A 16,185-nucleotide genomic window follows, 5' to 3' on the forward strand; every position below is an offset into this window, starting at 1 on the left:
AAGCAAGTAGGAATGAATTTCAGGATAGTAATTACTTCTAAATGTGGGAGAATTGAGAAGGGTGTAGCAAACATGGAAGTCAGTCACTGTTAATGTTCCAGCTGCCTGATTGGTGGGTTTATGGCAATTTGTCATTAAAAGTAAATACTGTCATGAATGAATGAAGAGTCACGTCGGCCATTGGTGTTGTGTGATGGACCAACCTAAATATACTTTTCAGCTCCTGCATTCCAGAACATTAAATATATATATGACAGGACTTTTGAAGAATTAGATTTTGCAGCGAGGAAAGGGAAGAAAGTTGGATCTGAGTCCTAGTCTTTTGAACTATTGTAATTTGTTGAGGAAATCTATGGAAGGAACAAATTCGGGTATGCATGAAAGGGAGACAGGGATTTAGTGTTTGACACACTGAAGGATATGCACATGATGCACCAAAGTGGGTATGATAAATAGTACTGGGTAAACAAGTCTAAATTCAACAGTAAAGTCAGCCCAGGGGATAAATTTGGGAGTAGTTAGCCATGGGACCAGATGGGAGCTTCAGGGTTACTCTGGAGACAAGTACAGCACTGAATCCTGAGTTACTATGACAACGAGAGAAAAAGAGTTCACAGAGATGGAGGAGGAGCCCTTAGGCAGCAAGGCAAAAGAGAAGGAAGAATTAGTGTGATAGTTAACTTAGGCTCAGGACAGTATTTCTAAAGGGAGTTAAGTCGGGAATTTTACCAATTTAGAAAAACACTCGTGGATAGTTTTTTTAAAGTCCCCAAGCGGGTGCACCATTCCTGGAGGTGCAGCAATGCCAGGTCCATGTGTGGCCACAGGAAACTCCTACTCCACCTCCCTGCTCCAAAAATGCCTTTACTATATTGTCCTCAGATCAAGAATGTACGAGATAGTAAAGTGAAGAGAATGTACAGGTACAATGCTTAACCTTGGCCAGAAGGCCCAGAGGTGACTGATTTTTGGAAGTGTTCCTGTGAATAGATTTAGAGCTGAGGAGAGGCTGGCTCTGGATTGGGGTTTGCGTGGGAGACCTTCATTCTGGCCCAGGCTTGCAGAGGACGGGCAAGTCAGGCAGATCACTCCTCCTCTCTGGCCTCTGCTGTAAAGGCTGGCTGGCTGTTCTCCTTGGTCTCCCCCAGCTCTGTGATAATCATGGCCCCTGACTATGTATAGTATAAGATAGCATCTAGATTGGAAGAACAAAATTTAGTTTCTGAACACTGGGTTTTAGTCCTTGACGGGGTGCAGAACGTCCAGCCCACAGGCTGTGTGAAGCCCACGAACTCATTTGGTCTGGTCCAATACATCTATGTAACAGGCCGATTTTTACGTTGACAATTTTGTATGTCCCCAAATGATGCGATAAGTATCCAAATGACCCTCGGCAGAAGAAAGGGTTCCACACCCTTGCAGCTTGCAACTGTTGCCTACCCCCTCACTCATCACCAGGAAATCAGTCCTTTGTGGTTTGGTATTGTGCATCTATGGTCTAAACAGGTCTCTCTCTGCTTTTATTCAGAGGTCTTTACTTTGAAAAGTTTTCTCTTTAAAATATTTATTTATTTGAAAAGCAGAGTTGGGGAGAGAAAGAGGTTCTATCTGCTGGTTCATTTCCTCAATTGCTACAACAGCCACATCTGTGCCAAGCCAAGGCCAGGAGCCAGGAACTCCATCCTGGTCTCCAAATGGGTGGCACAGACCTGAGTACTTGGGCCATCATTTGTTACCTTGCTGTGTGTGAGCCAGAAGCTCCATCGGAAGTGGAGCAGCCGGGTCTCAAACCAGCCCTCCAATATCGGATGCCGCTTTGCAAGTGGCAGTTCAAGCCACTGTACTACTACACCAGCCCCTCCAGAAGTTATTTTAGTGTGTTTTTCTCTAGATAAAATGTTTCTATTATGAGACACAATGTTTAAAAAGAAGGGCTCTGTCACTCTGCCTTTCAAGTAAATAAATCTTTCTTAAAAATAGACAAGAGTCCAACACAGAACGAATTTGTATTTGTGTTTCACTTCTGTGCTAGAAAGTAGTTGTTCATTTTCTCTGTAGAATGCAGTACAGTTGCCACCTAGCAGATGATATGCAGACATACCTGTACCGTTCAGTGTTTGTGGAGAACTAGAGATGGCAAAGTCTTCCTTACTACATTCGTTCATTCCTTCACACGTGTTTGAGAGTCTCAGATGTGCCAGGTGCTATTTTAGGGGGGAGATACAGCACGACAGACAAGGTCCCAGGACTCACAGCTCCGAGTCTAGTGAGAAATTTACACATTTTAAAAGGTGGAAGAGGGGAGGGCTCTATGGATACTTAGAAAGGACTGGAGAAGGAACCGATAACTACAGTAATTCTTCCTAATCCACAGCTTCACCTTCTGCCGTCTGTAATGCTCAGCTGCTATCTGAAAATATTAAACAGAAATTTCCAGAAATAATTTGTAAGTGTTAAAACTATATGTCATTTTGGAGTATAAGGGTGAAATTTCATGCCAGCCCACACCTTCCTGCCTGGGACAGGGTCATCCATTGATTCAGCGTTTCCACGCTGTACTTGCTGCCTACCTGTCTGACACTTAGTAAGCTAGGCTTTGAGATTACTGCCTCTGCTTCTCTAACCCTGACATTACCCTTAGCTCTGGACTATCCATTGGCTCGCTCAGTCCAGCCGCTTCGATTTCTAATGGGCCTCACAAACCTAACATGGCTGAACTCTGGCCCAGTTGTATGAGCAACACTCTAGGGCTTGTTCTTGCTTTCTCATTCCTACTATCTCCATCTCCAGACCCATCCATCAGCAGATCCCATCACCTCTCTCCACAACAGGTCTGCAGTCCACCCACTTCCCTGCATGTCCACTACATCTACTCAGTCTAAGCTGTGACTCCCTTTCACCCGGGCTCCTGCAGTAGTCTCGTTTTGGTGTCCTTGCACCCACTCCTCTGACAGTCACTACCACGGCAGCAGACTGTATCCTTTCAAAACAAAAGCCAGAGCATGGTACTTCCCTGCTGAGAGCTCTTTAATGGCTTTCCATTGCGCTCAGGAAAAAAATCCAAACTCAACAGAAAATCACTGACTTTTCATGTTGGTAGCTGTTAACAGAGAACTAATAATAAAACTCAGCTTTAAAAAACAATTCATGAATATTTTTAAAGCTAAAAAAATTCAAAAAGTCACAAAGCTCTCAAAAGAGGAGTCAACTTGCCAAAATATAGAAAATAACAGAAACAGCTCTGTGTTAGTCTGCTGCTCACTACTTTTTAGAAGACACCGGGAGAGAAGCGTCATTGGGAGAGGTTTATTTCAGCTCACAATTTGGAGATTACGGTTCAGCATCAGTCCTATACTCTGGTGTCTGTGGAGGTTGGTCGTGGTGGGTGTGGAGGCACAACCACATGGTGCGTTGCACAGAAGAGAAAGAGAAACTAGGCTGAACTTGAACTCAAATAATCTCACCTCTCAAAAGCCACCCTCAGCCGGCGCCGTGGCTCACTTGGCTAATCCTCCGCCTGTGGCGCCGGCACCCTGGGTTCTAGTCCTGGTTGCTCCTCTTCCAGTCCAGCTCTCTGCTGTGGCCCAGGAGGGCAGAGGAGGATGGCCCAAGTGCTTGGGTCCCTGCACCCGCATGGGAGACCAGGAGGAAGCATCCGGCTCCTGGCTTCGGATCGGCGCAGCACCGGCCACTAGGGGAGTGAACCAACGGAAGGAAAACCTTTCTCTCTGTCTCTCTGTCTCTCTCTCTCTCTGTCTAACTCTGCCTGTCAAAAAAACAAACAAACAAACAAAAACAAACAAACAAAAAACACCAAACAAAACAAAACAAAACAAAAAACCCAAAGGCCTCTCATTGGCCCCACCTCCCCAAAGCCAATTAGGACGGGTCTGCACCCTGACTGCGTCAGCCGTTGCCACGCAGATTGGGGGTGAGGAATCCTATTCAACCCCTGAAACATTCCTGCAGGCAGCCTCCCAAGGAAGTCCCAGCTTGCACACGGTCTTTCAGGAGCAAGACCGGTGGCTGTGAGTCCCACATTCTGGAGCTACAGGATTCAAGGACAGACTCGAGGGGAGACAAAGTTTCCATCACCACATCACTGGAGTTAAGCACATCGGCTTAGCATTTATCTGTTTATCTATTGGCAATGTCACCATCAAGAGAGTGCATCTTTATTGAATTGGTGTTGAATGGGGAAGTCAAGAGGATCAGAAAACATTAGAGGTGTAACGATCACAACCAAGGAAACAGAGTATTTATTCACTGAAAAGGTGACATTTCCATTTAAATCCCACCTGCCACCAGCTGGGTGAACCCTCAGTCAAGTGCTCTGCACACTAATTAATTCCAGCAACTTCCTTTTCAATTTCCTTTACTTTCCACAAAGCCTGCTAAGGCTTCTGATTCAGCCTCTCACCCAGGGTCTGTGTGCCTCATGCGGGAGCTCCTTGCCTTTGAATGTATTCTCCTGATTTTTTCTGCTTGTTCCTTTGGTTTTTAAACACACTAGCCAACTTTTATAGTGAGGAGATTTCAAATTAAAATCTGTGTTTTAAGCTTCTCTTTTAATATTGGCCATTTTGATGTCACCAATCCTAAATTCTTGGTTGGCAAGGCTTGAATGAAGCCGAGTGACTTCACTCCTTGGCTGGCTACACCCACCTGTTCGTAGGACACATGATCTCTAGTTCCCTCTGTGGTCACCCTCTCTGTTGTCTCGCTGACACCAAGGCTAAGGGCTGCTATCTTTACATGGTTAACATTGCACAGTTTTGCTGATTTTAACCCATTTTACTAACTTACCTTGCTGGCCCTAGAAGTAGATGAGCTTGAAACCTCAATTCTCACGTAGCTTTTCAGTCCAATATAATTTCTTTCTCTCTGATGTCTCCTGCCACTCGTTCCTCTGCAGCTGAGACTGTGTGGAGTCCTGGGTGGACCTTGGGGAGGACCCAGAATCGACATTTGGTATTGGGTGCCAGTGTGGCGACCTTTCAGAATGTGTCTGGGAGTGTCCTTTGGATCTAAGTGTAGCCAGAAGCTGCATGTTGTAGGCATTTTAATTCCTAGAAGCATATAAGCCCTTTTTAAAAAAACACTGACTTCATCCTTGCTCTCTGGATCTAGTCAGTACCTTGGTTGCTTGTTGTCTTGGCTCACACTTTCTTCCTGTTGACCTGGATTCTTGCAGTAACTTTGGAACTGATGTACCAACTTCAGTGACTGCTCTAGTCAGTGCATTCCAATCATGCTTATTTTTTTTTTTTAAGTTGGATGTCATTATATCATGCCCCACACTCTCCCAAAGAAGATGTCAATAGATACACTTAGAATGAATAGGGAATCAAATCACATCACAATCGACCATCATCCTCCTTCAGCCTGTTTTTCTAGTCTCTTCTCTCACTGCACCAAGCACACAGCACCCACTAGGATCTCTTCCCTCCAACCTATTGCTTGTGTTTTTAAAGACATAACCATTGTAGAGGTCTCTTCAAATCCTGGCTCTTTGTGGCACTTTCCCAGATTTCTCCAGATTAAATTAATCTTTCCTCCCTTGGCTCTCTTGGGATATTTTCTCTGGATCTTATCAGAGGCTGACTTGAGTTATAGTTAGTTGTGTTTTTCTCATGCCCTAGATTGGTGCTTATGGGAGGTCTGTTAATCATCTTTGTATTTCCTGCACCCAGCAGATAGCCTCTCATAAGCTGAATTGAAAGAAATTGAAAATTCATTTCTTTAAATAAGCTGATGACTTGTCCTCATGGGTCTGAGGCCAAATGTGACCTTCAAAAGAAGCTTAGAATTTTGCCAACAGACACATAAAATTGTGCATGTTTATGTGGTACCATGTGATGTTTTGATGTCTTATTGTTTATTTTAAAAAGATGCAGCCAGAAGCAGTGCATGAACATTCATGGCATCCCTGATTAGAACACCAAAAGTCAATAGATAATTTGGGCATGGTGCAAGTTATGCATGGGACGATAGCATTAAATTAAGATTACATTGCTGGGGCTGGTGCTGTAGCTCAGTAAGTAGCTCAGTAGGTTAATCCTCTGCCTGTGGCACCAATATCCCATATGGGCGCTGGTTCGAGTCTTGGATGCTCCTTTTCAGATCCAGCTCTGTGCTATGGCCTGGGAAAGCAGAAGATGGCCCAGACACTTGGGCCCCTGTACCCATATGGAAGACCCAGAGGAGGCTCCTGGCTCCTGGCTTTGGATCCACACAGCTCCAGCCATTGTGGCCATTTGGGGAGTGAACCAGCATATGGAAGACCTTTCTTTCTGTTTCTCCCTCTCATTGTAACTCTCTCTCTCAAACAGATAAATAAAATCTTTAAAAAAAGATTATATTGCTTTGGTATAATAATGGTTTTGATGTTGGTGGGAGAATGGCTTTATTGTTAGGAGATACACATTGGGTTAGTTAGGGGTGCCATGTCAAGATCTCAGCAACTTGTTTCCAAATGACTCAACCAAAAAAAAGACATTGATTTCTCAAGAGAGAAAAGGCAAAAGTGTCAAAATAATATTAGTAAATTTAAATGAGGAATGTATGGGTACTTCATGATACTGTTTCAGTTTTCTATAATTTCATAATTCTTATTAAAATAAAAAACTGGGAAAAAGCAAAGAAAAGGGTTAACAAGGTAGTTTAATTTCCTAATTGTATTCTTCTTAGGCTATTAATAAATTATAGCTAAGCAGTAAAAACAAAGCATTTATTTGGGTATAGCTTTATAGTTAGAAGTGAAACTATCTCATAGTGAACTATATGTTTAGTTGTAAGGATTATTAAATTTGTAATGTAGTTTTTATTGCTTGTTAGAAGGACTTCTCATGGACTTTCAATGGAAATAAATTCTGGAGGAAATAAAACTAGGAGTGTATCGAGGAATGGAAGTTTACACTTACATTTTGGAAAGTAAGTCTGGAAATCTTCATCAAATCCTAACTTTGTGTTATCACAAGCCTTTTAAAATCACCTGCTGTTCTAGGTATCTATAAAAGTTATTATATTGATTTGTCTCCCCCCGCCCCCCCTTTAGGTTAGAAAAAAACTCTGTATCTTGCTGGTGGTTAAATGGATCTGATTGATAAAGGCAGAGATAGAATATATTGGTGTAAAAGGACACATAAGAGATAAGCTACATATTTATTGCCCATTTATGTAATTACATGTGTCACTGAGGACAAAGGTCCTTAAAACAAAGACAGAAGGCAGAGTGGAAGCAGTCCTCAGCATTGAGATAGATGGATTGGCGGCCACTTCCCCCTTCCTGAGCTGTCCCAACGCCGTGCATGTACTTCTGGTTTCAGGATCACCTTTGAGAATTAGCCGTGTCCCTGGCCCTGGTCGATGGCTGAAGACATGCCGCACTCCCCTGCAAAGAAGATGAAGGTTTTCAGGAGCACGCGGAGACTCTGAGCCGGGAGGACAGCACTTCCTGGAGTCTGACGACTCTTGTTTTATGAGGAAGGGGCATCAGGACCCCGGCGCCATGGAGGTGATCGGCGAACACGAGGCTCTGCAGCAGTTCTTTGAAGGTAAGAGGCCGGTTTCCAGCTGGAAGCTGCTGCTTGGAGAAGTGTGTGCTGACATTGACTGGTCCACCGTTCCGGGATTCACGTAAACTTTGTCTCGAATGAAATGCTATCACTCTTAGATTAACTCTCCTGACACAGGAAGTGGAGGTTTATTCAGTGCCCTGCTAGCAAAAATCAATGGTATGGGTAGTGATCTTTTTTTTTTTTTTTTTTTTAAATAGGGTTTTCATCAGTATAGCTTGGTTGTTAAAAGAATCAAGAAGTCAGCTATAGGAAGGGTACTTCAAAAACTTTGTGGAAAAACTGGAATTAAAAGATAAGTTTATTTTGGTGTAAAAATTGAAATCTATACAAGAGGGCTCCAAAAAGTTCTGGAGAAATGTATATTATGAAAAAATAAGGAATTTCAAAATAAATTTCTTTTAATTCAAAATTACTCTTTCAAATTCAAAAGTACTCTTTCTGAAGTGCTTTTTCTTTTTTTAAGATTTATTTATTTATTTGAAAGGCAGAGTTACAGAGAGGCAGAAAGAGACAGAGAGGACTTCCATCCACTGATTTTTACTCTCCAGATGACCTCAAAGGCTGGAGCTGCGCCGATCTGAAGCCAGGAGCCAGGAGCTTCTTCTGGGTCTCTCACATGGGTGCAGGGGCCCAAGGACTTGGGCCATCTTCTCCTGCTTTTCCAGGCCATAGTAGAGAGCTAAATCAGAAGTGGAGCAGCCGGGACTTGAACCAGAGCACATATGGGATGCCGGCACTGCAGGTGCAGCCTCAGCCCTGGTCCCCTGAAGTACTCTTGAATCTGTTACTATTACTTGTCCCTGCTCTATGCTGAATTTCATTCCTTATATCTTAAAAATTACAGATTTGGTTTATCTAAACCTGTTCAATATAGCACAAGAAAAAGGTAAAGTTTTACTTAAAGTAATTTTCTCTCAGCATACTTATAAAACAGCAAAGGAACACTGCCCTCCCTGCCCCGTTTCCACATTTCTGTTTCCGTAACTTTAGAAATGTGTAACTGAGTGATGGTTGGTTTCTTAAGTTGGATATTTTTCCTGCAAGGTAGAGGCATCCTATGGGCCTTGGTTACACTGGTTTTCTTCCTTCTAAAAACCTAAAATGGCAGGACAGGATCTCCTCTTTCTCCGTGTTGATATTCTAATGGTAGCACTGTTGAAAAGTGAGGACTTGTCCTCCTGGGACACCTGGTGGGTGTCCACACCAGTGTGGCTCTGGGCCCTAATCAGTTAGCGTTGCCCAGACTGCACTGTGAAGGGGAAATGTGGCCATTGCTTGCACACATTTCGAAGTAGTTTCCAGGAAGGCTTATGAGAAGAACCAGGGGATTCCTGCCTATTTAAAGAATCCAGAGAGCAGCAAGTTGCACCCTGAGAAATTGCTTTTGTCATTTCTTGTGCTTAGTAACAGCTTGACAAATGACAGATGTTGAAAAATTGAATGGAATTGGTCAAACCGTAAACACTGTGAAATACGGAACAAGGACTTAGACTGAAGACATGGTGAGATTCTTTGATCACTATTGCAAGGACTCAGCACAGTGTGGTAGTTTTCAAGGTTAGATTTTGCCAGAAGGGGCAAAAAGAACATAATAGCAAGGTAGTTATTATGTTATCTCAATCCTGCTGTCCTTCCCTTTGAGTGCTCCATCTCTGACAGTGGCAGCTTGACACTGTCCACCTGGCTCATGACTGGCACGTAACAGGCACACTAGTGTTACGCAGTTGATACTGCCTAACTTTGTATCCTGCGAAGCTTTGTCTCAGCAGTAGGTAGCAAGCTTCAAACCTCACTTATATATGCTTTTAATTTTTTTAGAGAAGCCACCAACTCATTTTTTTTTTTTAATTTAAAAGGCAGAGAGGGAGAAAGAAAGAAAGAGATAAAGATAGATAGAGAGGGGCCAGCGCTGTGGTGCAGCAGGTTAATGCCCTGGCCTGAAGCACCGGCATCCCATATGTGCGCTGGTTCAAGTCCCACTGCTTCACTTCCGATCCAGCTCTCTGCTATGGCCTGGGAAAGCAGTGGAAGATGCCCCAACTCCCTGGGACCTTGCACCCACATGGGAGACCTGGAAGAAGCTCCTGGCTCCTGGCTTCGGATTGGCACAGCTCCGCCCGTTGCGGCCAGTTGGGGAGTGAACCAGCGGATGGAAGACCTCTCTTCTCTCTCTCTGCCTCTCCTCTCTCTGTGTAACTCTGCCTTTCAAATAAATAAATAAATCTTAAAAGAAAAGAGAGAGAGAGAGAGATATCATGCACTGGTTTGCTACCCAGATGCCCACAACAGTGGAATTCAGAAAACTGAACTTGGCCGGCGCCGTGGCTCACTAGGCTAATCCTCCGCCTTGCGGCGCCAGCACCCCGGGTTCTAGTCACAGTTGGGGCACCGGATTCTGTCCCGGTTGCCCCTCTTCCAGGCCAGCTCTCTGCTGTGGCCAGGGAGTGCAATGGAGGATGGCCCAAGTGCTTGGGCCCTGCACCCCATGGGAGACCAGGAGAAGCACCTGGCTCCTGGCATCGGATCAGCGTGGTGCGCCGGCCGCGGCGGCCATTGGAGGGTGAACCAATGGCAAAGGAAGACCTCTCTCTGTCTCTCTCTCTCACTGTCCACTCTGCCTGTCAAAAAAAAGAAAAAAAAAAAAAAAACTGAACTCCATCCAGGTGTTGCAGGTGGGTGGCAGGAACCCAGTAACTTGACTCAACACCACTGCCTTCCAGGGTCTGCACCAGCAGGAAGCTGGAATTGGGAGCCAGAGCCAGGACTAGAATTCAGGCACTTCAGTGTGGGACTCAGGCGTTCTAACCCTCAGTTTAACTGCTAGACCAAGCTTCTGTCCCCCAGTTCATTTCATAAGTACACAATGTCTACTCCATTTCCAGAGCTGGAGAAACCTGAAAAAGTGAATGTGGTCTATCTCCTGTCTTTTGGAAGAACTGTTAGATCTACCAGCTCCCTGCACTTTCCTTGTTTGTGCTATTTTTAGAAATTCCTGCAGATGTAGTTTCCACAAATCCCTTCAGTAGCTTCTTGCAATTTCTGATATTGGATAGAACCTTTTTATTATTATAATACCATCTTTCTTTTTTTTTTTTTTTTTTTTTTTTTTTTGGACAGGAATATTTTTAGACAGTGAGAGAGACAGAGAGAAAGGTCTTCCTTCTGTTGGTTCACCCCTCCAAATGGCCACTACGTCCGGCTTGCTGTGGCCGGCGCACCGCACTGATCCAAAGCCAGGAGCCAGGTGCTTCTCCTGGTCTCCCATGGGGTGCAGGGCCCAGGTACTTGGGCCATCCTCCACTGCACTCCTGGGCCACAGCAGAGAGCTGGCCTGGAAGAGGGGCAACTGGGACAGAATCCGGCGCCCTAACTGGGACTAGAACCCGGTGTGCCGGAGCCGCAGACAGAGGATTAGCCTAGTGAGTTGCGGCGCTGGCCATACCACCTCTCTTAGCCCAAACCAACCTCTGTGGCTGGGTTTGGAGCCCTTTTGAAGGGGAGGAATCAGTTCTCCATGAAAAGTGTACAATACGGCCGATTTTTTTTCTGACATTATCTTTGAGTCAATAGCTGGAAAAGATGATGGGCTTTACAAATAAGAAACAGAGGCATGAACCTAAGTGGTTCCTTCCTCTGAAAGTCATACAGCTAGTTGTCAATTTTTAAAATTCTTCCTACTATTCAGCGAATATTGAATACCTGCTCTACCGCAAGTCCAACAACCACCATCTTTAAATGGCAGTTTGAAGGGATTTAAATCTTTCCCTTTGACTTTAATGATTTCCTTTCTCTGGACTTTCTCTAGATCTTCCTAAGAATGAAGCCAGCAAAAGTACATATAGTGACCTAATGAGGAAGGCCAGTCACTGCCTGCTGTGTGCCATGTCACTGCTTGCAATGCAATACAATACAATACAATACAATTGCAATACAATTTCACATAAGAAATTCGAGGTCTGGAAATCGGGAAAACGCTTATCAAATTGTTACACACCTGACAGTTATTTTTCTCCACCCCTGCAGACTCTCTGTTCTAAGAAAGTAAGCTCTAAACAATATGTAAACAATTTTGCATTGAAAAGAATCTGGATTGACCACATCATCTTGAATTAAATAGCCTTACTTGTCAATGCTCACGTGATCTTAGCTTCTATTTTAAACCATAAATATGCCTTAATGTTTATGATTTGTCTCAGGAAAACAGCAAGACTAGCCGACAATTCTGATTCTGCTTCTGGTTCCCTGCCTGCCACTGATGCAACAGGCAGGCGTGTTAGCTAAAGCAGCAGAGGTGGATCAGGTCCTCCAGGCATCCCGGCATGCTCTGCAAAGCCAGATGCTCTCTGAAGTGCTTGATTTTTTTTTTCTTCAGAAAAGCTGGTACCAGTGCAAGAGGAAGGTTGTCAGAAGAGAGACACATTTTGATTTTTTTAAAGATTTATTTGAAAGGTAGGGTGAGAGAGAGAGAGAGAGAGAGGACAGACAGACAGAGATCTTCCATCTGCTGGTTCAAATAGCTTCAACAGCCAGGGCTATGCTAGGCCAAAGCCAGGAGCTAGGAGCTTCATCCAGGTCTCCCAAGTGGGTACAGGGGCCCAGGGATTTGGGGCATCTTATGCTGCTTTCCCGGGTGTATTAGCAGGGGGTTGGATCAGAAGTGGAGAAGCCAGGACTTGAACCTGCACCCATATGGGATGCCAGCACTGCAGGCCATGGCTTAACCCACTGCACCACAGTGCCAGTCTCATGTGTATGTAATTTTCTACAACAAAGTTTATTAAAGCTGATTTTTAAAAATCAGTGAAAAGTTATAATAGATATCCACAAGGGGGCTTAAAAGCATTCATGGAAGAGGTGAGCATTTGGTGTAGTTGTTCACATGTTTCTTGGGAACCCTGCATCCCATGTCAGAGTGCCTGGGTTTGCATTCTGGCTCCTCTCCAAACTCCAACTTCCTACTCAGGCACACCTTGGGAGGCAGCAGGTGATGGCTCAAGTTGTTGGGTCTTTACCATCAATGTGAGATAATTGGATTGACTGGTTTCAGCCTGGACCAAATGTGTGTATTTAGGGGGTGAATCAAGGGATGGGAGAGCTCTCCCTCTCTCTGTTTCTGTCTGTGTGTCAAAAAATATTTTTTTTTAAAGTTCATGGGAAATAGAATTAAAAGATATATTTATTCTGGTGTAATGAAATCCATGTATAATTTTTTCATAACACACATTTTCCACAAACTTTTTGCAGATCCAACATAGATATATTCAAACACAAATACATAGGAAAATACATAGGTGAATACATGTTAAGTATTAGTAGTAGTTACTTCTGAGTGTTAAGATTATGAGGACTAGGGCCAGCACTGTGGCACAGCAGGTTAAAGCCCCAGCCTGCAGTGCTGGCATCCCATTTGGGCGCTGGTTCGTGTCCCAGCAGCTCCTCTTCCAATCCAGCTCTCTGCTATAGCCTGGGAAAGCAGTAGAAGATAGCCCATCTCCTTGGGACCCTGAATCCGTGTGGGAGACCTGGAAGAAGCTCTTGGCTCCTGACTTCAGATCAGCTCAGCTCTGGCCGTTGCAGTCATTTGTGGAGTGAACCAGTGAAATGGAAGACCTCTCTCTCTGGCTGTACTTCTCTCTGTAACTCCTCTTTCAAATAAATAAAATAATTGTTTAAAAAAGAGATTATGAGGGCTTTTATTTTTCTTTTATCCATTTACAGTTAATTTTAAAGTAATCACAGATCATTAAAACCATAATAGTATAACATTCTTAACCATTGGTTTGACAAAGGTATAAGACAAAGTTTTATATTAGGGTGAACACATGGTATTTGTCTTTCTGGGTCTGGCTTATTTCACTCAACACAATGTCCTCCAGTTGCACCCATTTTGTTATAAATGGTAGAATTTCATTCTTTTTCATAACTGAATAATATTCCATTGTGTATATATACCACATTTTCTTTATCCACTCATCTGATGATGGACACCTCAGTTGATTTGCAAGTTTTGGCTATTGTGAACAATGCTGCTATAAACATGCTGGTGCAGGTATCTCTTTGATACAATTTGTTTGTCTTTTGGGTATATATACCCAGTAGTGGGATTGCTGGATCATGCGGCAAGTCTACTTCTAGTTTTTACAGAGATCTCCACACTGTTTTCCATGGTGGCTGCATTAATTTACATTCCCACCACCAATGTATAAGTGTTCTCCTTTCTCCACATCCTGGCCAGCATTTGTGACTCCCTGTATGTTGGATTTTAGCCATTCTCACAGGGGTGAGGTGATATCTCATGTGGTTTTGATTTGCATTTCTCTGGTGGCTAGTGATGTTGAACATTTTTTTCATATGTTTGTTGGTCATTTGCATTTCTTCTTCGGAGAACTGTCGAAGTCTTTTGCTCATTTTTCAGCTGGATTGGTAGTTTTGTTGTTGTTAAAGTTTTTGAGGTTTCTGAGTTGCTGATATATTCGGGATATCAATCCTTTGTCAGGTAGGTAGTTTGCAAAATTTTTCCCCATTCTGATGGATGTCTATGAATACTTTTATTATGAAGATGTTTATTTTCTGTGTACTTTATAATCCAAGTGCTTCATAATTGAAATGTAGTGTGTTAGAATCACGGTAAAGTTTAAACTAAATACAGGTGAATGGGTTTGATTCAGCAAAAACTCTTCTGTTTAAGATCCATGTGTCAAGAAAAACTGTAGATGTCTCTGACATGGGTGAAAGGCTTATTGGGTGTCTCCATAGAAAACTATGCCTGAATCACATCATTCTGGGTTCTTTGGGATTTGTGCCTTGTTTTGTATTAGAGCTATTTTAAAGGCTCTGTGAATTATAGTTAAGTGAGATCAATGCACATGATTTTTATCTACAGATAGACAAATAAAGCATGTCCTCAGGATTTTAATAGTTCCCATTAAAGCCAGTTTTACATTTATTGGTTAATTCATTTCATGATTTTATTTTACATAGAGAAAAATATATAAATATACAATAGATGTATATGATATATTCCATTATTTTATTGCATATAAGTAGTATAATGTGAAGTACTAATTATTTTATTTACATATAATTAATATATATTATATTTATACATAAAATAATTTATATATGAATTATATTTAAATGCATATTTTTATGTAAGTGTATATAAATAAAATGATGGAATGAATGTTATTACATATATAATTTGAATTCTCCTTGGAACCAATCAGTGAGACCTCCTTCTGGTTCCTTCATCAATTAAATAGTTAAATGAAATCTGTGACATATATTCAAGTAATGTTTGTAGGAAGGTCATGATTTTGTCTTAAAAAATGTGTATCTATTAACATTTGCAAAGTTTTAAGTTGGAAACAGTCAGTGTCAACTCATATGAACCAGAAGCAACATTTACTGAGCATTTATTTATTTTTTAAAAATTTTTAAAGATTTATTTATTTATTTGAAAGAGTTACATAGAGGAGAGGCAGAGAGAGAGAGAGACAGAGACAGAGACAGAGAGAGAGAGAGGTCTTCTATCTGCTGGTTCACTCCCCAGTTGGCTGCAATGGCTGGAGCAGCACCGAACCAAAGCCAGGAGCCAGGAGCTTCTTCCAGGTCTCCCACGCGTGTGCAGGGGCCCAAAGAGTTGGTCCATCTTCTACTGCTTTCCCAGGCCACAGCAGAGAGCTGGATAGGAAGTGGAGCAGCCAGGACTCCACCCAGCACCCATATGGGATGCAGGCACCACAGGTGGAGGATTAACCTGTGCCACAGTGCCAGCCCCATACTGAACATTTATAATGTGCCAAGCCCTGTGCTGTTCACTTCACATCATGATGTCATTTAATCCATACAACAGCTCTCTGGACAAAAATGGTCAAAAAAGAAGTGAATCCCAGTAAATCCCATTCCTTTGTTTATTTCATTTATGTCTTGTATCTGCATCCTTAGAGTCATTATTTGTTTCCCTGAAGAACTATGGGTGTATTCTTTTAGACTACCGTGATATCAGAAGACTCATTGTTGGCTTCCAAGCTTTTTTCTTTCTTTCTTTTTTTCTTTTTTTCTTTTTCTTTTTTTTTTTTTTTTGACAGGCAGAGTTAGTGAGAAAAAGAGACAGAGAGAAAGGTCTTCCTTCCGCTGGTTCACCCCCCAAATGGCCTTTATGACCGGCGCGCTGCGCCGATCTGAAGCCAGGAGCCAGGTGCTTCCTCCTGGTCTCCCATGCGGGTGCAGGGCCCAAGCACTTGGGCCATCCTCCACTGCCTTCCCGGGCCACAGCAGAGAGCTGGACTGGAAGAGGAGCAACCAGGAGAGAATCTGGCGTCCTGACCAAGACTAGAACCCAGGGTGCCGGCGCTGCAAGTGGAGGATTAGCCTAGTGAGCTGCGGTGCCGGCCCCAAGCTTTTTTTTTTTTTTTTTTTTTTTTAAGATTTATTTATTTATTTGAAGGCAGAGTTATAGAGAGGCAGAGAGAGAGAGAGAGAGAGAGAGAGAGAGAGACCTTCCATCAGCTGGTTCACTCCCCAAATGGCTGCAATGGCCAGAGCTTTGCCAATCAAAATCTAGGAGCCAGGAGCTTCTTCCAGGTCTCCCATGTGGGTGCAG

At 43.1% G+C, this 16,185-nt stretch overlaps 1 protein-coding gene and 1 non-coding gene across 3 annotated transcripts in view; one reads left to right on the plus strand and one right to left on the minus strand.

Moving 5' to 3' along the window:
* Positions 1–772: 772 nt before the first annotated feature.
* Positions 773–962, minus strand: LOC127491260 (U2 spliceosomal RNA). Its single transcript, XR_007919842.2, has one exon. It is a non-coding gene; the product is annotated as a U2 spliceosomal RNA (small nuclear RNA).
* A 1,428-nt stretch (positions 963–2,390) lies between these two features.
* The window catches only part of MYRFL (myelin regulatory factor like), a 136,654-nt gene continuing 122,859 nt past the window's right edge, over positions 2,391–16,185 (plus strand). Inside the window, exons 1-3 of one of the 2 annotated variants that reach the window (XM_008256780.4) lie at positions 2,391–2,446; positions 6,838–6,933; positions 7,329–7,556. In XM_008256780.4, the coding sequence (XP_008255002.2) occupies positions 7,481–7,556 (76 nt within the window). In that variant the 5' untranslated portion in view covers positions 2,391–2,446; positions 6,838–6,933; positions 7,329–7,480. Of the gene's footprint in view, positions 2,447–6,818; positions 6,934–7,328; positions 7,557–16,185 lie in introns of those variants that run through there. The other variant, XM_070052617.1, reaches the window with a different exon arrangement.

Source organism: Oryctolagus cuniculus, chromosome 11 (genome assembly GCF_964237555.1).
Source record: "Oryctolagus cuniculus chromosome 11, mOryCun1.1, whole genome shotgun sequence".
Classification (NCBI taxonomy): domain Eukaryota; kingdom Metazoa; phylum Chordata; class Mammalia; order Lagomorpha; family Leporidae; genus Oryctolagus; species Oryctolagus cuniculus.